We start from the raw sequence: 24749 nt of genomic DNA, 5'->3' as shown, positions 1-24749 counted from the left end.
GAGCCAGCTTGTCGGCTTGAGGCCTATGTGACAAATTTGATGGGACCGCAGGGTAAGTTTTTGTTATTGGACACTGATGATTATGAAGATATTGCTCAGACCAACGCTTGAGAAATTAGACAGGTTGTTTAACAGATGTTGTTGTTTTGCTGTTTTATGTTGGATATGTTTTATATCCATAGTGTTGATATTCTAAGGTATATTTGTTTAAATAAAATAGGCTGCTACGGCCTTTTATACTCCAATATCGGTGTGGTCTGAATTATTGGGGTAAGGGTTTTTAGTGGTGGCAGAAGGGCATGTTAATTACATCTGTTATCCTACAGTCAAGCATTTTCTCAATGAATGCAAAGTGTTCTCTGATTGTATAAAGTGTATATTATGATGTCACCACCTCGCTTCTCCACCTTGTCCAATCAGAGAATGCTTTACATTTATTGATAAAATGCAAAGTGTTCAATGAATGTTGCCAGTGCTGGGGCAATGTCATCTAGAGCCCAGGGCAAACATACCAAACTGCGCCCCTCCAAAATGTATGAGCATTATGTGTCAGCAAATATCCACCCCCCAAAAAATCAAGCACTAATCTGCATGCCTACCCCTAAGCATAAATTCCCTCTCCTCCTAGTACAAATCGCCCCCCACCCCCCCTCCAAGCTCAAATCCTTTCTCTCTCCAAATCCCCCAGCACACCCCCCCCCCAATAAAAAATCACTTTCACTTAAAATCATTTCCCCCTCTAAGCACAAATCCTCTCTCCCCACTCCAAATCCCCTCTCAGCAAAATTCTCCCCCAGTCCCCACCCCTAGCACAAATTTCCCCTCCTAGCATATATAGCCCCAATCATGCCTACTAGATCAAATACAGCCCCCAAAAAATGTCTCCTCCTAGCACAAATTTGTTGCCCCCTCTATCATATCACCTCTTCTAGCACAAACCCCCCAAATCTTCCCTCCCAACACAAATCCTCTTCCCCCATTCCCCCCTCCCAACAAAAATCCCCCCAAATCACCATTCCTAGCACCCCCCCTAATTTATCCACCCTCCAGATTCCCCTTCCCAACACAACCCCCCCCAATCTCCTTGAGGTGCCCCCGTACCTCACATGATACCACAGTGCCCAGGACAGCCGCTCCTTTTGCCCACCCCTTGTCCCGATCCCGAATGGTGCCCATGCGAGTCGGGCAACCTTCTGTATTCACAATGCAGCAGGGCAACCTTTTGGCACGAGACCTGGAAGCTAGTGGAGATCTCTGCCGTATCAGTGCCTACTACATTGTTTACTTCCAACTCCTATGGGGATCCCACAGGTATTGTCAAATTTCCATACCTCAAATTTAGCTTTAACCACTTCCCTACCCGCCCATAGTCATATGACATCCTCAGATGAGATCTACCATCCTGGGCGGGTGTCATATGACGTCCGGCGGCACGCGCACGTCTGCCACGTCACCGAGGAGCTGGTGCGTGTGCCCGGCAGCCGTGATGTCCACCGGGCACCCGCGATCCCTCGTGACAGAGCAGGAACGCGGATCTCTGTATGTAAACACAGAGATCCACGTCCTGTCAGGGGAGAGGAGACCGATTGTGTGTTCCTAGTATATCAAGGAACACCGATCGGTCTCCTCCCCTACTCAGTCCCACCCCCCCCACAGTTAGAATCACTCCCTAGGTAACACATTTAACCCCTTGATTGCCCCGTAGTGTTAACTCCTTCCCTGCCAGTGACATTTATACAGTAATCATTGCATTTTAATAGCACTGATCGCTGTATAAATGTCAATGGTCCCAAAATAGTGTCAAAAGTGTCTGATCTGTCTGCTGCAATGTCACAGTCACGATAAAAATCGCAGGTCACCGCCATTACTAGTAAAAATAAAATAATAATAAAAATGCCATAAATCAATAACCTATAATTTTTGCGCACACCAATCAATATACGCTTATTGCGATTTTTTTTTTTTACCAAAAATATGTAGAAGAATGCATATTGGCCTAAACTGAGAAAAAAATATATATTATATATATATTTATTATAGCAAAAAGTAAAACATATAGTGTTTTTTTCCAAATTGTCGCCCCTTTTTTTGTTTATAGCGCAAAAAATAAAAACCGCAGAGGTGATCAAATACCACCAAAAGAAATCTCTATTTGTGGGGAAAAAAATGATAAAAATTTAATTTGGGTACAGTGTTGCATGACCACGCAATTGTCATTCAAAACTTTACAGGGCTGAAAGCTGAAAATTAGCCTGGGCAGGAAGGGAGTGAAAATGCCCGGTATTGAAGTGGTTAAGAATTATTTTGAGGACCTTACCTGAAAAGGGTGGTATCTAGGTAGCAGGAATTGTAGTGTCCTTGGATCCCATTCCTCAATCCAACTATCTTGTCTAGAACATCGCATTCACGTACAGGGGGGTGATCCTTTGTACTGTCCTCCAATACACTGTGAATATCTATGAAGGGGGAGAATGGCAAGACCTAATTTTATTTGCAGTATGATTACTTAGATATGATATTTCTAAATGTTGCTATAACCCAATTAACAGACCTATTCCACAGAGATCAACAGGAGAAAGGACGTTCCTTGTTAGGAATGTAGGAAAAGACCAATTCCTGTTATAAATAGCTCCAGAAACCAGTGTTTTCTTCTGTTTAAAACTGAGCCTTTGGCAGATACAATTAACTAAATCAATACATTTAATAATGTAGTTCTGTAATCATTAATCCTATCCAATATTTATTATAAAATAAGGAGACGAGAAGCAAAATGGAATTTTAGTTTCCCGCTTAGTTTCTGCCTGATACAGAGATCGAATGTTCAAAATAATAAAAAGAATTCAAAAGTTTGGGAGGGCGAAGTGATAAACAGTGGTGTTGTATTTCAGATTTCTTTTAATTTAAAGCAGACCTTTTCATCACATTTGACATAACACATAATCAAAACTCTCCCGCCTCCTTTTTAAACATTTTTTATTTTATTTTTTTGTATGGAAAGTACCTACTTGCTCCCATTTCATCTTTCCTCACCTAGACAAGGATGATGTTTCCTCACCCCCCCCCCCTAATTCTCACAGAACTTATGTCACACTACTGTCATCTAGTTGGCGGATTCCGCGCCTGTGGCGTAGGGGGCTGGCTGTGAATGATCAGGAAGGCTCCGGAATCCAAGATGGTGACACGGGAACAAAAACAGTGGTGAAGACTTCAAGTTGGAAGAAGACAGCACTGGACTTTTTGGGCTGTTAAGTATGTGTTTTTTTTAAAAGTCAATAAAGAAGAAGGACCTGTGATGATATCAAACCAGCCAGAAGATCACTGAATAAAAGTATGTACTGTATATTTCAATAATAAAAAATAAAAAAAGTAATATAAATCTCAAAAATCAAGTTTGCTAAGATATTTTCTTTCTGCTGCCCGTCAGTTGGTCTCCTCCTCCTGAAAGTCCTCTTCCACTCCTTCCAATGCTGAATGGATCAACATCATCAATGATATTATGTAGATGGAGGAGCTTTTGGTGTGAGAGACTGACTTATAGGAAAAAATATAAGACCTTTTGGCTGGTCTGGGACAATTATTCCTCCTTGGAGTCCCTGAAAAAACTGGTCTCCTTAGACTCTCAGCCAGTTTATCCCTTACCTAATCTCATTTTCTTTCCTCCACCCCCTCAAGCAGTTGCTTGAGGGGATGACACCTGTCTCCGATGAACCTGTTTTTTTAGGATTTTTAGCTACTGGAATACCGCACTACCAGAGCCTGTTATCCCCTGACCCGGATACCCATATTTTTCCCTTCCCTCTCACCCCCCTCCCCTCTTCCCCCTTCCACCTTCCACCTAATTTACCTCTTGATTCAACATGCTACTGTTGTATCCTGTTCAATGAGGTTTGTAGCACCCTCTACCTTAGATATCTAGGTGCTAGGTGTAGGTTTTGTGTAAGCTGCCAGTGCAGGTAAATTTAGGCAGGCCTATGCTGTGAGCTAGGCCTGTTTGTTTTGATCTGGGGGCAGGGGAGTGGTTTAGTGTAGCAGTAGGTGACTGACATGTACTGCAGCTCTTGGGCGCCTCCTCTGTTTCCAGGGAGAAGGTTCTGGAAAGGAGGCAGGGCAGAGAGCTGGAGTGACATGGGGTGCATGTGGGAGCCCTGACCAATCCCAAACTAGGATTGGCAGGTGGCAGGCCTCCTATATTTACCATAGCTCCCAACTGTCCCTGATTTCGAGGGACTGTCCCTGATTTGGAGCAATGTCCCTCTGTCCCTCTTTCCTCCTCATTTGTCCCTCATTTTGGTCTGATCCATATAGTTGTGTATAAAATGCACTTTTTATCTTTCAAAAAGTGTTTCCCAGTGCTAAATCTTTCATCCAAATTCTAAATTGCATTTGTAAATTTTAAAAGTCAATATAAAGGAATAGTAGTAGTAAAAAAAAGCCCTTGTGGATTTAATAAACCTTTTTTTTTGGTTAATTCTCCTTGAAGGGGGTGTGGCAGGGGGCATGTCTTATTCCTACATACGTTTGATAGTAGGTGTCCCTCATTCCCATCTCAAAATGTCGGGAGGTATGTATATACCCATGGTCAGTCTGCTGGGGGAGGAGTTGTCGGCTGGGTGAACTGGATGATGGAGTGTTAGACTGTCATGTCTGAGGGAACCCCCTTTCTGGGGGGGGGGTGTACCTCAGGCGGGGAGCTCGGGAGCTGGGAGGGAGCCTCTCTTTACACAGTCATAGAGGGGTGTCCTGGAACAGGAGCTGGAATGGACAGTTGGGTGCATGTCCGGAGAAAGTCATTCAGGAGGGATCCAGGCCAGGTGTTGGTGAGTGGAAAGCACAGTGGAAAGCTCTGGAAGAGACATGCCAGGAGTTGGATGTAGTGCCAGAGGGAGAGACTGTGGGTGTTATGTGTCAAGACGCTGCAGCCAGGAGGGCGGGCAGGATTTGCAATCGGATTTGCTGGAATCAGTAGTCCATCAAGTGCATTATTCTCAATCAAATCGGTTGCTACCACAGAGGGGTACTGCAGACCCCTACCTGCAAATGGCTATCAAGAAAAGACAATAGGACTTATTCAGACTGAAGCCTAGTCGTGTGCTAATGGTGTGACAGGAAGCTAAATTTGGACAGTGAAGCAGGTGCTCCAAAGTAGTGTACTGGAGGAGAAGTGAAGTTTGTGCTCCAAAGTAGTGTACTGGAGGAGAAGTGAAGTTTGTGCTCCAAAGTAGTGTACTGGAGGAGAAGTGAAGTTTGTGCTCCAAAGTAGTGTGCTGGAGGAGATGTGCTGAGGAAGAGACTATCAAGTTTAGAGCCAACCATCTTTGAATTTTGTAAAGAACTATTCATCTTATGGGCATCCCATGTTCCTTTTTCCCCAACCAAGTTTAATCCCCTAATAAAAACAACAAAAACAAGCAAGAGACTATTAATTGTCTGGGAAAGTGTGCTAAAATGGATGTCTGACCACATAGCTCCCAAGTGTCCCTGATTTCGAGGGACTGTCCCTGATTTGGGGCAATGTCCCTCTGTCGATCTTTCCCCCTCATTTGTCCCTCATTTTGGTCTGATCTATATAAAACGCACTTTTTATCTTTCAAACAGTGTTTCCCAGTGCTAAACCTTTCATCCAAATTCTAAATTGCTGCATTTGTAAATTTTAAAAGCCAATATAAAGGAATATTAGTGGTAAAAAAAAGCTCTTGTGGATTTACTGAATCTTTTTTTTTGGTTAATTCTCCTTTAAGGGGGTGTGACAGGGGGCATGTCCTATGCCTACATACGTTTGCTAGTAGGTGTCCCTCATTCCCATCTCAAAATGTTGGGAGATATGTAACCAGCAGGGTTACATTGTGTGGATGCTGTAACACGTAGCAACCCCATGGGGGCACCGCTACAGGTTTATTGTGAGCTGTCAGTTATCCACCCTGTCATTCTGTTATCTCTGTTTCTTTGACTTGTACAAAAGTACACTTGTTTTTCTTTTGCATATGTTTGAAAGACTTCATGTCCTTTATTGTGAAAATAATAAAAGATATTCAACCATTAAAAAAAAAAAGCGCAGATGGGGTGGGGCACATAATTTGAAACCAGAGTTCGGATTTAAATACATGATATAGGGGCAACATTTAAAAACAGTTGCTCGTTACTGGCTATTTTGGACATAAACTGAGTACAAATTCAAGTAACAATAGGAACAAAGAATTACTAGTTCTGAAATGACAGATATCCGAAAAGAGAGATTTATTGTTTAGGCTATTCAAAAAGTAATAACAGTTCCAAATGCCTTGCGGCTTACAGTGATGTAAATAAGCAATTAAAAGCTGATTATCCCTAAACACGTGTACAGGTTTCTCAGGGAGTGACATACCTGTTTCATGGCATGACAGTGGAATGACATGACATAGTTAGATGGGATTCTGGGAACACTTACATTGATGTACATTTTGTATATTGTATTTGTTACATCACGCAAATTATTGCACAGAACAGGAACATATTCTTCAGTTATGAAATCGCCAGGGGTTTCCAAAATAACAGATATACCATCACCTATGCATTAATATACAGTGGAACCTTGGATTACGAGCATAATCCATTCCAGGAGAATGCTTGTAATCCAAATCACTCGCATATCAAAGCGGGTTTCCCTATAGAAGTTAATGGAAACGAAGATAATTTGTTCCGCATTGACTTCTATTACATGCAATACCGCATGTGGCCTGAGGTGGGGGGGGGGGGGCGCTGGAGATCCTCGGAAATACTCGGGGACAGCTCGGAAAGCCTTGGAAACACTCAGGAATGGAGTATTTCCGAGTGTTTCCGAGTCATTCTGAGTATTTCCGAACAGCTCCAAACCGTTCCGAGTGTCGCCGGCGCCTCCGCACCTCTGGCCAAATGCGGTACTGCACCGTCCATTAGCTTGAATTCTGCTCGTTTTGCGAGACAACACTCGCAAACCGAGTCAGAATTTAAAAAAAAAGTTGAGCGTCTTTCAAAACGCTTGTTAACCGCGTTACTCGTAAACCAAGGTTCCACTGTAATCTTTTTTTCTAGGGCAATCCTTATTTTAGAGCAGCATCTCTCAGCTGGCATGTTGTGGCACCCTGGGGTGCTGTTTGGGTTCTCCAGGGGTGCCACAAACACTGGATGCAGTTTGCCCTGAATCAGCTTCATGATGTGGGCTGCTACCAGCACCATAACAACCATAGAAGCTCTGGGGCTAAGATGCATGATGGCTCTCCCACGCCATGATGCTGATCCAGGCTAGGCAGCATGCAGCAGTGTTGTCCAACCCCAGCATAGAGCAGTGTTTCTCAACTCCAGTCCTCAAGGCGCCCCAACAGGTCATGTTTTCAGGCTCCCCACTATCTTGCACGGGCGATTTGATCACTTTCACTGCCTTAGTAATTACCACAGCCGTTTCATCTGAGGGAAATCCTGAAAACATGACCTGTTGGGGCGCCTTGAGGACAGAGGTTGAGAAACACTGGCATAGAGGACACAGTGCACCTACACTATATTGTCAAAAGTATTGGGCCGCCTGCCTTTACATGCACATGGATTTTACTGGCACCCCAGTCTTAGTCCATAGGGTTCAATATTGAGTTGGCCCACCCTTTGCAGCTATAACAGCTTCAACTCTTCTGGGAAGACTGTCCACAAGATTTAGGAGTGTGTTTATGGGAATGTTTGATTATTCTTCCAGAAGAGCATTTGTGAGGTCAGGCACTGATGTTGGATGAGAAGGCCTGGATCGCAGTCTCCGCTCTAATTAATCCCAAAAGGTGTTCTATTGGGTTGAGGTCAGAACTCTGTGCAGGCCAGTCAAGTTCCTCCACCCCAAACTCTCTCATCCATGTCTTTATGGACCTTGCTTTGTGCACTGGTGCGCAGTCATGTTAGAACAGGAAGGGGCCATCCCCAAACTGTTACCTAAAATTTGGGACTATGAAATTGTCCAAAATGTCTTGGTATGCTGACGCTTTAAGATAGGGGTAGGCAACCTCAGCCCTCCAGCTATGGTGAAACGACAAATCCCATCATGCCTCTGCCTCTAGGAGTCATGATTGTGATTGTCAGGGTCTTGCAATGTCTCATGGGACTTGTAGTTTCAAAACAGCTGGAGGGCCGAGGTTGTCTACCCCTGCCTTAAGAGTTCCCTTTACTGGAACTAAGGGGCCAAGCCCAACCCCTGAAAAACAACCCCACACCATAATCCCCCCTCCACCAAATGATTTGGACCAGTGCACAAAGCATGGTCCATAAAGACATAGATGAGTGAACATGGAGGGCTTCGTTTCAAGGTAAGTCTTTCATAATGTGCTAGTATGCAGTGCATACTAGCACATTATGCCTTTACCTTGGAGGGAGAATGTTTTTTTTTTTTTTTAGTTTCAGAGTTTACTACCGCTTTAATGAATGAACATCTGAAGTAACTATCTGCTTGTCCATGTGGTAGGGAAATAGTAGATTGGGTGGTATAAAACATTGGTAGAAGTGATAAGACCCCAAAAAGAAACCACTGTGTGGTCAGCAGAGGCACCTGGTAAATAAAAAGTAAATATTTATTGCTCATAAGAACAGGTTAAAACACACCATCAATGTGTTTTGTGACTCTTTGGTGGCCACTTTGTGAGGATAAAGATGTACAGTAAACTTTAATGGATGGCAAATCTTGCCAATACAGTATACCCTGGGCTGAAGGAATGCACACAGATCCCACCCATTAAAGTGAACTGTTCCAATGATGTGTTATAACCTGTTCTTAAAAATATTGACCTAAAGAATCCACTTGGAAGCATCTATTTAAGTGATGCCTCGCTAACCACACACTGGTTCCATTTTGGGGCCTCATCCCTTCTTCCCATTGTTCACCAAACCTGACAGCATACTAAGTAGTACAGTAATGTCTGGAAAACCCCAACAAGCATCAAGTGCGACCACCCACATTGTGCGTGAAAACAATCATATATCATATACTCCACATGTGCTAAAATAGGTTGCTTGACCATAGGACAGGTATCCAGCAAACTTAATAATGTCATATTGCCATATTGCACTAAATTTTGCAGAAAGTTACAGCGCTGCAAATTGAAAAGGAAATGTAATTTTTAATAACAATAATTACAGTATGGCTTTTGTCGCAATTGTATATGTTATATATATTTTTTATTGCAATATTTTTTTAAGTAATAAATATTATATATTATACAGTGCCTTGAAAAAGTATTCATACCCCTTGACATTTTCCACATTTTGTCATGTTACAACCACAAACGTAATTGTATTTTATTGGGATTTTATGCAATAGACCAACACAAAGTGGCACATAATTGTGAAGTGGAAGGAAAATGATAAATAGTTTTCAATTTTTTTTTTTACAAATAAATATGTGAAAAGTGTGGCGTGCATTTATATTCAGCCCCCCTGAGTCAATACTTTGTAGAACCTCCTTTCACTGCAATTACAGCTGCAAGTCTTTTTGGGGATGTCTCTACCAGCTTTGCACATCTAGAGAGTGAATTTTTTGCCAATAGCTCAAGCTCTGTCAGATTGGATGGAAAGTGTCTGTGAACAGCAATTTTCAAGTCTTGACACAGATTCTCAATTGGATTTAGTTCTGGACTTTGACGGGGCCATTCTAACACATGAATATGCTTTGATCTAAACCATTCCATTGTAGCTATGGCTGTATGTTTAGGGTGGTTGTCCTGCTGGAAGGTCTCAGTCTCAAGTCTTTTGCAGACTCTAACAGGTTTTCTTCTAGGATTGTCCTGTATTTGGCTCCATCCATCTTCCTTTCAACTCTGACCAGCTTCCCTGTCCCTGCTGAAGAAAAGCAACCCTGCAACATGATGCTGCCACCACCATGTTTTCATGGTGGGGATGGTGTGTTCAGGATGATGTGCAGTGTTAGTTTTCCACCAAACATAGCGTTTTGCTTTTAGGCCAAAAAGTTCAATTTCGGTCTGATCTGACCGGGGCACCTTCTTCCACATGTTTGCTGTATCCCCCACATGGCTTCTCGCAAACTGCAAATGGAACTTCTTATGGCTTTCTTTCAACAATGGCTTTCTTGTTGCCATTCTTCCATAAAGGTCATATTTGTGAAGTGTACGACTAATAGTTGTCCTGTGGACAGATTCTCCCACCTGAGCTGTGGATCTCTGCAGCTCCTCCAGAGTTACCATGGGCCTCTTGGCTGCTTCTCTGATGAATGTTCTCCTTGTCCGGCCTGTCAGTTTAGGTGGACGGCCATGTCTTGGTAGGTTTGCAGTTGTGCCATACTCTTTTCGTTTTCGGATGATGGATTGAACAGTGCTCCGTGAGATGTTCAAAGCTTGGAATATTTTTTGTAACCTAACCCTGCTTTAAACTTCTTCACAACTTTATCCCTGACCTGTCTGGTGTGTTCCTTGGCCTTCATGATGTTGTTTGTTCACTAAGGTTCTCTAACAAACTTCTGAGGCCTTCACAGAACAGCTGTATTTATACTGAGATTAAATTACACACAGGTGGACTCTATTTATGTGCCACTTTGTGTTGATCTATCACATAAAATCCCAATAAAATACATTTACGTTTTCGGTTGTAACATGACAAAATGTGGAAAATTTCAAGGGGTATGAATACTTTTTCAAGGCCCTGTATGTTAATATTAGCAATGTATAGGTTTTTTTTCATAGCATTACTATAAAATAACAATCAAACTCACCTTTTTCATCCAGTCTGTGTCCAAAGTCTCTGTAGTGTGGATGGCGCTGTACACTAGAGCTGACTGCCAGAACTTCACCAGCATCAATCTTTACCAGTGGTGTGACATTATTTAAGCATTCCCCATCCTGCAACATAATAATAGGTGTCATATGTGTCAATGTATTAATAGGTGGTCATACAGTACAGTATATCAATATAGAGAATCCAACAATCTAGTGATTTAAAATCAAGACCAGGAATAAAGTAAAGAAGTACTCCACCCAAAATCATTTTTTTTCTAATTCTGGATATAACGGGTTCTGGAATTAACCAGGTTCTAAAGGCAAACATTTTTTTTTACCTTACTGCATTCTCATAGCCATTCCTTAAACACTTACCTGACCCTAACCTCAATCCAGTGCTGTGCCCATCTGCAGCAACTCTTCTCCGCTTTCTCTCTTCTCACAGGAGACTTGGCAGCCATTGGCTCCTGCTGCTGTCAGTCAAAGGCAGTGAGAAGGAAGTGGAGGGCGGGGCTGAGCCTGGCTGTGTGTATCTGTAGACACACAGCCCAGCTCGGGATTGAGCCTGAACAAGCAAATGGCTTGCTATGGGGGCACTTGGAGAACAGGAGGAGCCAAGATCGCTGGCAGGGGACCCCAGAAAAGGAGGTTCTATGTGCAAAACCACTGAACAAGTAAGTCTAACATATTTGTTATTTTTTAAAAAATAACCTCTACAATCACTTTAAAGAACCTATGCCAGGTCTTTGTTGCTTTCTATACCCTCAAAGGGAGGATCCACACTCACAACTTGTCATGGTAACTGTTGTTAATGGGATGGAAAATGGGGAAGATGCAAGCGTTTCAGTTGCCACAGAAACCAAAGTAGAGGAACAATCTTCCAAGGAGGATACCTGTTCCAGTGACAACTGTTAAAGTGTGACTTCACCCTCCAATTTATTTTATTTTTTTTCCTGCTCACCTGACGTAGGATTGTCCTCAGTTCAGATATTCACCCATTCACCCAGCGGATCTAGCATTGTCTGGCTGAGGTCCTCTTCTCTGCAGACACTGCTCGGGTCCAGCACCACCACGTTCCCTTGTGATATCATCAGGAGGCTGCCGACAGGTTCAGGCACAGCCTCCCGATGATGTGCCACTAGGCCTGCCCCCCCCCCCCCATTTTAGTGAATAGAATGCTCTTAGTGCTCCTGGTGCCTCTTGGGACATGCATGTCATGTATCCCAGGAGGCACCAGGGACACTGACGTCATTTACCTTGGCCAAAAGCTATTTAATGAAAAAGAAAGTAAGTAAATGGAAAAAAGAAGGATATTTGTGTAGCGGAGGGGCGGGGGGGGGGGCTGGTTGGAGAGGAGCAAGCTGGATCAATCTTTCCTATGAAGACACAGTTGGCAATAAAAGCTTGCAGGGGTTCTAGCTCTTCACCCAAAACTGCAAAAAACTTTCTACTGGAGTTGTAAATTCCTCATACAATGTAGGCTAGGAAATAACTGTAGGAGATGCTGAAGGAATCAAAGTTCCCATCAGAATCCACCCTTACGTCAAGTCCCATCACAGTCCACCCTTGCACCAGAGGCCCCCGTTTGACGTCGCTTCCGTCATCCAATTTTATGGAGCCGAGTGGGGCCGATCTTTCCCTCATTTGGCTCCATGCTACTGAGAGGATAGGATCGACTCCGCCACTATCGACGGCTCCAGGTAAGCGGCGGAGATGACCAGAGAGCGGCTGGGGGGGCACCTCTCCCGCCACCGATAAAAGCGATCTTGCGGCGAATCCGCCGCGGAGACCACTTTTATCAGAAAGAGGACCACCCGCCGTTGAAGAAAATACCGTGTTATGGCAGCTATCTACGCCTAAGTACCGATGTACAATGACGGCGGTTTGCGGTAAGTAGTTAAACAGCAATTTCTTTTTTCCTTGTTTTGACATTGTATTTTAATATTTGTAAGAATAGAGAAATTTTTTTTATATTTCCTGTGTAATTACTTGATGTGTTTGCTGCATTAAAGCCCTTGGGAGAAATTTTTGTTGTACTGTAGAAATGTTTCTTACGCTGAAGAATAGAAAAACTAGTCAATAAAAGATGTTTTTGAAGAAATGGTAAGTACATAAGCAAGACCCTGTTTAACCACTTCAGCCCCGGAAGGATTTACCCCCTTCCTGACCAGAGCACTTTTTGCGATGCGGCACTGGGTCGCTTTAACTGACAATTGCGCGGTCGTGCGACGTTGCACCCAAACAAAATTGACGTCCTTTTTTTCCCACAAATAGAGCTTTCTTTTGGTGGTATTTGATCACTTCTGCGTTTTTTATTTTTTGCGCTATAAACAAAAAAATAGCGACAATTTTGAAAAAAAAGCAATATTTTTTACTTTTTGCTATAATAAATGTCCCCAAGAAATATATAAAAAAACAAATTTCTTTCTCAGTTTAGGCCAATATGTATTCTTCTACATATTTTTGGTAAAAAAAATTTGAAATAAGCATATATTGATTGGTTTGCGCAAAAGTTATAGCGTCTACAAAATAGGGGATAGATTTATGGCATTTTTATTATTCAGTTTTTTTTTTTATTAGTAATGTCTGCGATCTGCGATTTTTATCATTATGGCGGACACATCGGACACTTTTGAAACTATTTTGGGACCAGTGACATTTATACAGCGATCAGTGCTATAAAAATGCACTGATTACTGTGTAAATGACACTGGCAGGGAAGGGGTTAAACACTAGGTGGGCGATCAAGTGTGTCCTAGGGAGTGATTCTAACTGTAGGGAGATGGGGGATAGATCCCTGTCATGCTGCTAGGCAGAACAGGGAAATGCCTTGTTTACATAGGCATCTCCCCGTTCTGAGGCACGGTGTCACGATCGCGGGCCCCTGGCAGACATCGAGTCGGCGGGGACCCGCTGGCACGCTCACGGAGTACGCGGAGCGCACCAACAATGCCCCGTCTTAAAGGGGACATACAGGTATGCCCACTTGCGCAGCCGTGCCATTGTGTTGATGTACATCGTCATGCGCTGGTCGGCAATCGGGTAAGAGGTATTGCAGTATTAAGGGGAAGGGCAAGGAGAAGGGAAGGGAGGGGTGTTAGGAAAGGGAACCAGCCGTACCACCAAACTGACAGAACCAAGAGACCCACCAGAGCACACGCCCAGTGAGGGGGTTTTAATCAGGTTTTGTAGTCCTCAGAATAGACAAATCCATGCCAGTAGAATCACTTTTTAAAGAATTTTTCCTGGAGGCCCTTCTCTGTGGCCACCAGGTTCCTCCATCTCATTGACTACAGACTATTGGCTATAGACGGTGCCTGCGTCTGCTTCCAAAACATTGGAATACGGCCCTTTGGCGCTGTAATCAGGAGGGGTAAAATGGAATATCTGTAGGTTTTAAACGAGAACTGGTGGTGGTGCTGAAGGAAGAGCGCAGGATCCCTCGGTAGCTCACGATCAGTGAATCTCTGGGCTATACAATGGACCTCTGTCCAGTAAGGCTGAAGTAAGCAGCATGACCAGAAAATCTGGAGGAAACCAGAAAACCAGATTCCTCTCCGCACCTATGAATTCGATTTTAAAGTCAAAAACATTTTTTTTTTTTGGACAGACTAAGGGAGGGTTATAACCCCTGTTATTTTTGCCATCCCATTGGGGAGATTTCTCTTAACCCTCTGCTCGATAGCCAAAACAGGAAGTGAGAGGAAATCCCTCCGAAGTGAGAGAAATCCCTAGTTATCATCAGAACTAGTGTCTCAATTTGAAGATTTCCCTTCTATTCCTGTTCTGGTGAAAGCTTGTGATTATCTTTTGCTTTTACTCTTGGTGATAAAGGTCATCAGGACAAATATAGTGGGCAAATCTCCCCAATGAAGACACAGACAGCAATAAAAACCTGGCAGGTGTTCTAATCCCTCACCCCTCTACCCAAACCCCTAGAACCTCTGTCTAGTCTTTATTATCACTGTCTGTATTCTGTAAGTTTCTCCTCACTCCTGTCTCAGGGACAGGAAGCAAGGGAAAATCTCCTACAGGGACACAGATGACAATAAAAAGTTGACAAAAGTGCTAGTCCCCCCTACTCTAATAAAATAGTTTTTTGGGGTGAGGATTTTTCCTCACTTCCTGTCCTAGTGAAATCTTGAAACCTGATAAGGAAACAAGGTTGAGGGATGCTGGACTCTTTATGCAGGCCATTTTCTATTATACATGGCCATTGCTAAGCTCTAGTAAGGTATTAGAAAGCAATAAACCAAGGTACTTTTAGGTATAGAAGTTGACTGAGAAATTCCAGCATTTAATCTGTATGCAAAGGTTAATCACTTAATACTATGTTATAGGAGGAACAAGCAGCCTTCCAACCCATCCAATCCGTTTACTATATCCCAAAAAAATTAAAAAAAGAGCTGACTTTAAAGCAGGCCATATTGATTGATGGATCGACTTGGGTACAATCACCTGCCCATACATGGTTCAAATCTCAGTCGGTTCAACAGGGACTTAAGGAATACTGATGATCCAGCAGCTAATTTACTTAAAGCGGAGCTCCATCCAAAAGTGAAAGCTTTGCTTATTTGCCTTCTCCTCCCCTCCGGTGCCACATCTGGCACCTTTTGGGGGGGAGAGCGGGTACCTGTTTTTGGCAGGTACCCGCTCCCACTTCCTTGCTTTGTGCGCTGGTGTGCAGTGATGTTGGAACAGGAAGGAGGGTCCATCCCCAAACTATTCCCACAAAGTTGGGAGCATGAAATTGGCCAAAATGTCTTGGTAACGCCTTAAAGCGGAAGTAAACCCATCCATAAAACAGCTACCTTTCCGGCACGTGCCGGAAATGTAACACTCCCATTGGTTGGGCTCTCAACCAAACTGTCAAACCATCCAATGGCCGGTGTCATAACTGATCACATGTGCAGCATCATGGCCAAGATGGCGGCTTCCTTGGCTGAAAACAATAGGAGGGTTTACTTCCACTTTAAGAGTTCCCTTCACTGGAACGAAGGGGCCAAACCCAACCCCTGAAAAACAACCCCACACCATAATCCCCCCTCCACCAAATAAAAATGATTTGGACCAGTGCACAAAGCAAGGTCCATAAAGACATGGATGAGTGAGTTTGGGGAGGAGGAACTTGACTGGCCTGCACAGAGTAATGACCTCAACCCAATAGAACACCTTCGGGATGAATTAGAGCAGAGACTGTGAGCCAGGCCTTCTCATCTACATCAGTGCCTGATCTCACAAATGCGCTTCTGGAAGAATGGTCAAACTTTCCCATAGACACACTCCTAAACCTTGTGGACAGCCTTCCCAGAAGAGTTGAAGCTGTTATAGGTGCAAAGGGTGGGCCAACTCAATATTGAACCCTACGGACTAAGACTGCAATGCCATTAAAGTTCATGTGCATGTAAAGGCAGGTGTCCCAATACTTTTGACAATAAAGTGTATGTAACAAACTGCAATACAGTGTCCACATACACTGTAATACACGCTATTACATTTAATTACATTTGAATTACTTGATATGTATTTACTTACCAGTAACTGCACTTCTATCAATAACTTGGTAAGTTCACAGAGTCCTGATTTAGCAGAAAGTTCCCAGATAGCAGTGGCCACACCCACTGCGGCATAACCTTTGTATCTGATTCTGATGACATCACTAACTTGTAATCCGCACACAGCAGCAAATAACTTATCACTGGAGAGGAGATGAAGCCGCCGTGGCAGTGACCCAATTCCATACAAGAAGGCGGAGTCTCTCCTTCCCAGAACATGCACAGCATTCCTCCTAAGAGATACTTCTGGGCGGGATGGCAGATCCAGGATACGCCCACGAGTTTGCTCACTGTCTAGGAAGACACCTATGGACCCCGGGGTCACTTTGTGCTTGCCTGTCGTAAACTCTCTAAGAACAATAAATGGCTTCCGGGGCTTAGGTGCTGGATTCATGTTGGTCATTGTTGTGGTACCTGGAAGTATAATGAATGTATTATTTAAGATGGATCAAAAACGGTATATTAGAGTAAATAAATTGCATGTAGGGTCTGGCCATTTTTCTAAACGAAAAAAAAAATTCTCAAAAAATCTTAAACGCAGAAATATAATCTTGAAATATATTTAAATAGTCTTTAAATATATTTAGAGATTATTTAAATATCATTTAAGATTGTTTGTCTTCATTTGTTTTACTGTAATACTATATAAATATAATAAATATAAAAAAATAAAATAAAAGATAAATAAATATAAAATGTATATTCATGCTAGTCATAGTTGTGGTACCTGGAAGTATAATGAATTTATTATTTAAGATGGATCAAAAACGGTATATTAAATAAATTGCTTGTAGGGTCTGGCCATTTTTCTAAACGAAAAAAAAAAATTCTCAAAAAATCTTAAACAAAGAAATATAATCTTGAAATATATTTAAATAGTCTTTAAATATATTTAAAGATTATTTAAATATCATTTAAGATTTTTTTCTTCATTTGTTTTATTACTATATAAATATAATAAATATAATAAAATAAAATAAAATAAAAGATAAATAAATATAAAATGTATATTCATGCTAGTCATTGTTGTGGTACCTGGAAATATAATGAATATATTATTTAAGATGGATCAAAAACGGTATATTACTGTAAGTAAATTGCATGTAGGGTCTGGCCATTTTTCTAAACGAAAAAAAAATATAACCTTGAAATATATTTAAATAGTCTTTAAGTCTATTTAAAGATTATTTAAATATCATTTAAGATTTTTTTCTTCATTTGTTTTAATACTATATAAATATAATAAATATAAATAAATAAAATAAAATAAAAGATAAATAAATATAAAATCTATATAAGTATTTAAAAATGATATAGTACAGTATATGTGTGTGTATGTGTGTGTATATATATATATATATATATATATATATATATATATATACACACACACACACACACACACACACACACACACAAAAAAACCAAAATGTAATATATTGCAGCTTACTAGTCCTAGACATTTTTCTTTTTATTTAAAGCTTCCCGCTAAAAGCCCTTTTTCTGATGATTTTGCCATTAACACATGTCCTGTCCTCAACTAACTGCGCTCACTCACTATGCTATCTATGGAGCATTGTCATTCCAAGACAGACATGTGTAAAAGGGCTACAGACCACATCCTCTCCATTATCATCTCCATAACATAGAGGGGAGGTGTACTGTTGTCCACAGAAGTGAAATGGGATCTATGCTAACTGACAACAGTTTTTTTTTTTTTAATTTATCAAACAAATATAAAAACTCTTGCAATGGTATATTTAACTACCAGACCAAAAGTGAGAAAAATGCTACATACAACTGGACCTTTACTTGTAGAGTATCTAATACCATATCATTCAATTAGATGTTAGTTTACCTGCAGGGTTAAGACAGCTAAGCAATAAGAATCTCTCTGCTGTATTCAATGTGTAACTCACCTGACCAAGCCAGTCACTTCTGTCACTGTCATCACTGCTGTGCAACGGTTGTATTTATACTGCAAGTATGACAGGCAGCAACCTATGAGATCCACCCATTATTTATTATAAAATAGTATGTGATTAGGGTACGAAAGGGATAAGCACAGCATAGATAGACCGATAGACCGATAGATAGATAGATAGATAGATAGATAGATAGATAGATAGATAGATAGATAGATAGATAGATAGATAGATAGATAGATAGATAGATAGATAGATAGATAGCCCACTTGTGTGACATTAACTAATTAATATGAGACCTGATTGGCCAGGGAGTCTTAGGATTGTATTAGATGTCTGTATTGGTGGAATTCTTCCCACCTGGCCCAATGTGAGGGATGTTATTGCCACTGAGTTGATTTAAGCAGGGGTTCCCTGAGACCTGAAAATTATTTTCCTCTTGGAAAAAATGGTTGAGTAAGGCTGCTCTGGACACTTACCCTCCCTGGCTTGCCTTGTTTTGTGCAGTGTACATTCTACTGTAACAACCAGGGCAATCATTAGAAATTACGGGCCCCTGACAGGGCCTCACTACCCTTCCCCAGTACCCCCTATCTGTGGCACTCTCCGCCACCTCACATTCTGTACCCACATTACCCCCCAAATCTGATCCCCCTGCGTCCCCCCTCCCCCCCTTACCTAATGTCTCTTGCATTCCCAATTACCCAGCGCTCTGCATCACCTACATTTCCCAATACTCTATCTGTACCTGCAATTTATCTCACGTGTATCCCTGCCCCTACACTACCCCAAACTCTGCATCTTCTAAACTCTGCATCCCCCCAAACTCTGCATCCGCTGAACTCTGCATCCCCTGAACTCTGCATCCCCTGAACTCTGCATTCCCTGAACTCTGCATCCCCTAAACTCTGCAGCCTCTGAACTTTGCATCCCTTGAACTCTGCATCCCCTAAACTCTGCATCCCCTGAACTCTGCATCCCCTGAACTCTGCATCCCCTAAACTCTGCATCCCCTAAACTCTGCATCCCCTGAACTCTGCATCCCCTAAACTCTGCATCCCCTAAACTCTGCATCCCCTGAACTCTGCATCCCCTGAACTCTGCAGCCCCTGAACTCTGCATCCCCTGAACTCTGCATCCCCTGAACTCTGCATCCCCTGAACTCTGCATCCCCTGAACTCTGCAGCCCCTGAACTCTGCATCCCCTGAACTCTGCAGCCCCTGAACTCTGCAGCCCCTGAGCTCTGCATCCCCTGAACTCTGCAGCCCCTGAACTCTGCATCCCCTGAACTCTGCAGCCCCTGAACTCTGCAGCCCCTGAACTCTGCATCCCCTGAACTCTGCAGCCCCTACACTCTGCATCCCCTGAACTCTACAGCTTTTGAACTCTGCAGCCCCCAAATTCTGCATCCCCTGAATTCTGCATCCCCTGAACTCTGCAGCCCTCAAACTCTGCATCCCCTGAATTCTGCATCCCCCAAATTCTGCATCCCCTGAACTCTGCAGCTCCTGAACTCTGCGGCACCTGAACTCTGCATCCCCTGAACTCTGCATCCCCTGAACTCTGCATCCCTTGAACTCGGCAGCCCCTGAGCTCTGCATCCCCTGAACTCGCCAGCCCCTGAACTCTGCAACCCCCGAACGCTGTATTCCCCGAACTCTGCAGCCCCTGAACTCCGCATCCCCTGAACTCTGCATCTCCTGAACTCTCCACCCCCTGAACTCTGCATCCCCCGAACTTTGCATCCCCTGAACTCTGCATCCTCTAAACTCTGCATCCCCTGAGCTCTGCATCCTCTGAACTCTCCACCCCCTGAACTCTGCATCCCCGAACTCCACATCCCCTGAACTCTGCATCCTCTAAACTCTGCATCCCCTGAACTCTGCATCCCCTGAACTCTGCATCCCCTGAACTCTGCATCCCCCGAACTCTGCATCCCCTGAACTCTGCATCCCCCAAACTCTGCATCCCCCAAACTCTGCATCCCCTGAACTCTGCATCCCCTGAACTCTGCATCCCCCGAACTCCACATCCCCTGAACTCTGCATCCTCTAAACTCTGCATCCCCTGAACTCTGCATCCCCTGAACTCTGCATCCTCTGAACTCTGCATCCCCCGAACTCTGCATCCCCTGAACTCTGCATCCCCTGAACTCTGCATCCTCTAAACTCTGCATCCCCTGAACTCTGCATCCCCTGAACTCTGCATCCCCCGAACTCCACATCCCCTGAACTCTGCATCCTCTAAACTCTGCATCCCCTGAACTCTGCATCCCCTGAACTCTGCATCCTCTGAACTCTGCATCCCCTGAACTCTGCATCCCCCGAACTCTGCATCCCCTGAACTCTGCATCCCCCGAACTCTGCATCCCCTGAACTCTGCATCCCCTGAACTCTGCATCCCCTGAACTCGGCATCCCCTGAACTCTGCAGTCCCTGCATGAAATGTCAACTTTATGCTTTTCTGCACAAGTATGGGAACCTTCATATACAAATACATTTGTTGTATATTAGTAGCTGTGATTTTTTTTTTAGATGTATTTCCCCATAAGACGACTTTAGCTTTACCTCACCCTATTACTCTCCATGCAGGGGTTAACCAAAGGTAAGGAAAATTTTGAACACAGGAATAAACAAGCTGAAATAGCTCACACCAACAATTTACCATCCGTAACTAAGCCATAACATTAGGCAGAATTCCTGATGTGGATTTCTTGTTGTACAACTAGTTATGTAATGGTGAGGAGGCAGCTCAGATGAAACATGAGGAAATAATACACATGCCGTTCTCTTGATGGCTTTGCTGTTACGTTCATGCTGGTACTGTGCTCAATGTACTTTTCTATCTTCTGGACTGCAAAATGGGAAGAACATTTTTTGTGTGCCCATGTCACCCAGACACTTTGCAAGAACAATAATATGGGACATGTAAAGTACAAAGTGTACACCAATTTTTTATACTTTATTAATATCCATTAAAATTGTAATAAAACATTCTTGCTCTCAAGTATTTATCTACACCTTGACTTACAACCCATAAGGCCCCTTTCACTCGGGCGTTCCGTTTGTCAGTTTTTCATCCATCATTTCATCTGTTGACGGATAAAAAACAGATATCAACGCATTTCTATGGGCAAGTGGATGTCAATGGATGATCCACTGACATCTGCTGACATCCACTTCCGTTAACAACCATTTTTCGAAATGGAAGAAAGCCCAATTTTTCTCCTGTTTAAAAAATGGAATGGACAAAAAACGGGTGTAAACGGACAAACAGTAAGTTTTTGCATCTGTTTATGCATTGGTAACGGATGTAGAAAAACTGATGTAAAACTGATAAAAATTAATGTAAGCTGAATCCATTTTTCTTACAAAAAACCTTTAAGTCTAGGAATTGATTCACCGCCAGCTTCAGCAACTGTCCCATTTTCCCATTCTCATCCCTTTCCTCTTAAAAAAAAACGTGACTGAACTGACGAAACAAATGGGACACCCATGTAAAAGGGGCCTTAATGTCTTTCTCTATGCTCATAAGATACAATTGTATACGGAGGTGTCCCATACCTCCCAACATTTTGAGATGGGAATGAGGGACACCTACTAGCAAATGTATGTAGGCATAGGACACGCCCCCTGTCACACCCCCTTAAAGGAGAATTTACCAAAATAAAAGGTTAATCAAATCCACAAGGGCTTTTTTTACCACTACTATTCCTTTATATTGGCTTTTAAAATGTACAAATGCAGCCATTTAGAATTTGGATGAAAGGTTTAGCACTGGGAAACACTTTTTGAAAGATAAAAATTGCATTTTATATACAACTATATAGATCAGACCAAAATAAGGGACAAATCATGGGGAACGAGGGACAGAGGGACATTGCTCCAAATCAGGGACAGTCCCTTCAGATCAGGGACAGTTGGGAGCTATGCTGTCCACATGAATCAACTTGTGATGGTAAGACAATGCAGGTTCTTAATGCATTTCACTTCTTCAGGAGAGAGGTGGGAATATACTGTATATTATATAGCACTCTCACTAGTGTACATCATTTTTGTTTGGTTCCGCTGTAGGCAGAGGAGCATGTGTTTTGTTTAGGAGGCTGTGAAGTGCTTCGAAGGCTGTTGCTCTCTTACCTCCCACTATCTTCTAGAACTCTCTAGATATTTCCAGAACATAGTTGGTGGAGGGACAGAGGCAGCAGACTGAATATTTATGGAGTTTTTCACCAGTCTCTGGGGAGCAGAGCCCAGAAGGTGGGGAGAGAAACCAAAAATACTTTAGTTTCACTTTAATGGTTATTAATAAACTAAGATATTTTAACAGTAAGACAATTGCAATACACAATGTATTGTTTTTTGTTCTGGCTATGATATACAGTATATGGAATGTGGTACAATTAACAAAAATCTAGCTTTCATAATCAAAACTGTCCTATAGATACTTATCATTGGCTGTCCAGTGGCAAGGTCCTCTCAAGTCAAGTTCCAGAACACTGCAGTGGTGGGATGACATCACCACATGGGGACCAGTTGGTATGGGAACAGACTGCATCACAGGGATAGGTGATGGAGGATTCATACAAGAAAAAATATATGTTAGGGTTTTTTCTTTTAAATGTTAAAGAGTGGAGGGAAAAGGGGGTGCGCAGTATTTGCCCATAGATTAGCTTAAACAGGAACATTTTTGTTTTTCTTCACCGTTGTTGACAGTGGTTATGTACAAGTGACATATTTATGGACTTTATGAACGTCATATCCCAGATGAGTTACTTTTTGTAATTACTCTCAACTAAGGCAGAAATAACAGTAATTAGCAGACTGCTAATTAATGGTTCAAATAGAGATCACAATAACAATACACTCTATGTAATACAGGTATGTTATAGGCATTAATTTAAATTTGGCAAAAGATGAGAGTAAGATGAAAACTTCATCAGCACTGTTATACTGATCACACCAATGAGTGTTACATTCAATATACAACCATTCAGTTCATGGTAGATTGCACTTTGAAGCAGCCTTTCTCAACTAGGGCTCCTCCAGAGGTTGCCAGGGGGTCCTTGACCAGTGATTGATCTCCTGCCTGATGCCCACATAGTCCTGGCACCAACACCCCTCATCAGAACCACCTGAATGGAATCAGTGGAGCTTCTCCTCTCGTTTCCCAGGTAACTAACCACTATCACCAAAGGTCTGTAGGTGGAATATTCTTCTTACTGACCACCAATGAAGGCAGCATTCTTCCCACTGCCCTCCAAAGTATGGGGGCCCAACATTGACCATCATTTATCTCACGGACCACAATTGTAACAGGAATTTTTCGCACTGACCACCAAAGTAACAAGACTTTCTTTCCACTGACCACTAGTGCAAAGAAGCCCCTCTCTTACTGACTGCCAATGTGGTGTACTTTTCTATCTAGCAATGTGGTGCTAATTTACCATGAACTGTAGATATAATTATGTTTAGCAGGGTTTCCCTTCAAATATTATTTCAAACATCATTTCAAGGGTTCCTCTGTGGTAAAAAAAAAAAAAGTTGTGAAAGACTCATTTGAAGGGTCTTCACCTCTCTCCTCTGGCCATTCTGAAGTTGTCATGGGTACTTCCTCCTGTGGCATCAGTGGACTGCCCTTGTGCTGAAAGATGCTCATATAATGAGGCGTCAACGTTGTGCAGTGCAGTACTCCGAGCCTAAGTTGTATGATTCCTCTTCAGGGGTGGGTCCATGACATCCTGGGCTCTGAGGAAGTGGGTTGAATGATGCTGCTGGCCAGGGGCGTTGCTAAGTCTACAAAAGATCTGGGGCTAGAGCCCATAGCAGCATAGTAAAGAAAGTCATATGCTTGGGCGGGCATACACATGTATATACAGTAATATACGTGTGTGTGTATATATATTCCCAGAGAGCCCCCCACTTACATCAGGGTCCCCAGAGAGTCCCCCCTTACATCAGGGTCCCCAGAGAGTCCCCCCTTACATCAGGGTCCCCAGAGAGTCCCCCCTTACATCAGGGTCCCCAGAGAGCCCCCCTTACATCAGGGTCCCCAGAGAGCCTCCTCCTTTCATCAGAGTCATCAGAGAGCCTCCCCCTTTCATCAGGGTACCCAGAGGGCCCCCCATTTACATCAGGGTTCCCAGAGAGCCCCCCTTACATTAGGGTCCCCAGAGAGCCTCCCCCTTAAATCTGGGTCCTTAGGAAGCCTCTGCCTTAAAATCAGGGACCCCAGAGAGCCTCTCCCTTGCATCAGGGTCCCCAGAGAGCCCCCCACTTACATAAGGGTCCCCAGAGAGCCTCCCCTCTTCTGTGGGGACCCCTGCAGAGACTCGGGGCTATTGGCCTCAGATTCGGGGCTATATCCCCAAAAGCCACCCCCTAGCGACGCCCCTGCTGCTGGCCATCATTCAACCTGGAAGACTGAAGACCTCTAGTGGCGAAAAATAATTACTGCTTTTAAATTTGTATCTTTAAGGGGCTAATATTGTTTTTTTAGCTAGGGTTCTGCTATAAGATGTAATAATTTGGTACAAAAGATAAAAGCACTGTGGAAGATA

At 42.9% G+C, this 24749-nt stretch overlaps 1 protein-coding gene across 1 annotated transcript in view; it reads right to left on the bottom strand.

Annotated features, from left to right (window-relative positions):
• The window catches only part of LOC141113322 (ubiquitin carboxyl-terminal hydrolase CYLD-like), a 50528-nt gene extending 32309 nt beyond the window's left edge, over window positions 1-18219 (bottom strand). Inside the window, exons 1-4 of the mRNA XM_073606382.1 lie at window positions 18187-18219; window positions 16248-16681; window positions 10709-10835; window positions 2318-2456 (exon numbers count right to left, since the gene is read on the bottom strand). Of these exons, the coding sequence (XP_073462483.1) occupies window positions 2318-2456; window positions 10709-10835; window positions 16248-16670 (689 nt within the window). The 5' untranslated portion in view covers window positions 16671-16681; window positions 18187-18219. The remainder of the gene's footprint in view (window positions 1-2317; window positions 2457-10708; window positions 10836-16247; window positions 16682-18186) is intronic.
• Window positions 18220-24749: the final 6530 nt, after the last annotated feature.

This window comes from Aquarana catesbeiana, linkage group LG12 (assembly GCF_042186555.1).
Source record: "Aquarana catesbeiana isolate 2022-GZ linkage group LG12, ASM4218655v1, whole genome shotgun sequence".
Lineage (NCBI taxonomy): Eukaryota > Metazoa > Chordata > Amphibia > Anura > Ranidae > Aquarana > Aquarana catesbeiana.
Note: the sequence above shows the minus strand (reverse complement) of the source record. Positions and strands in the feature narration are given on the sequence as shown.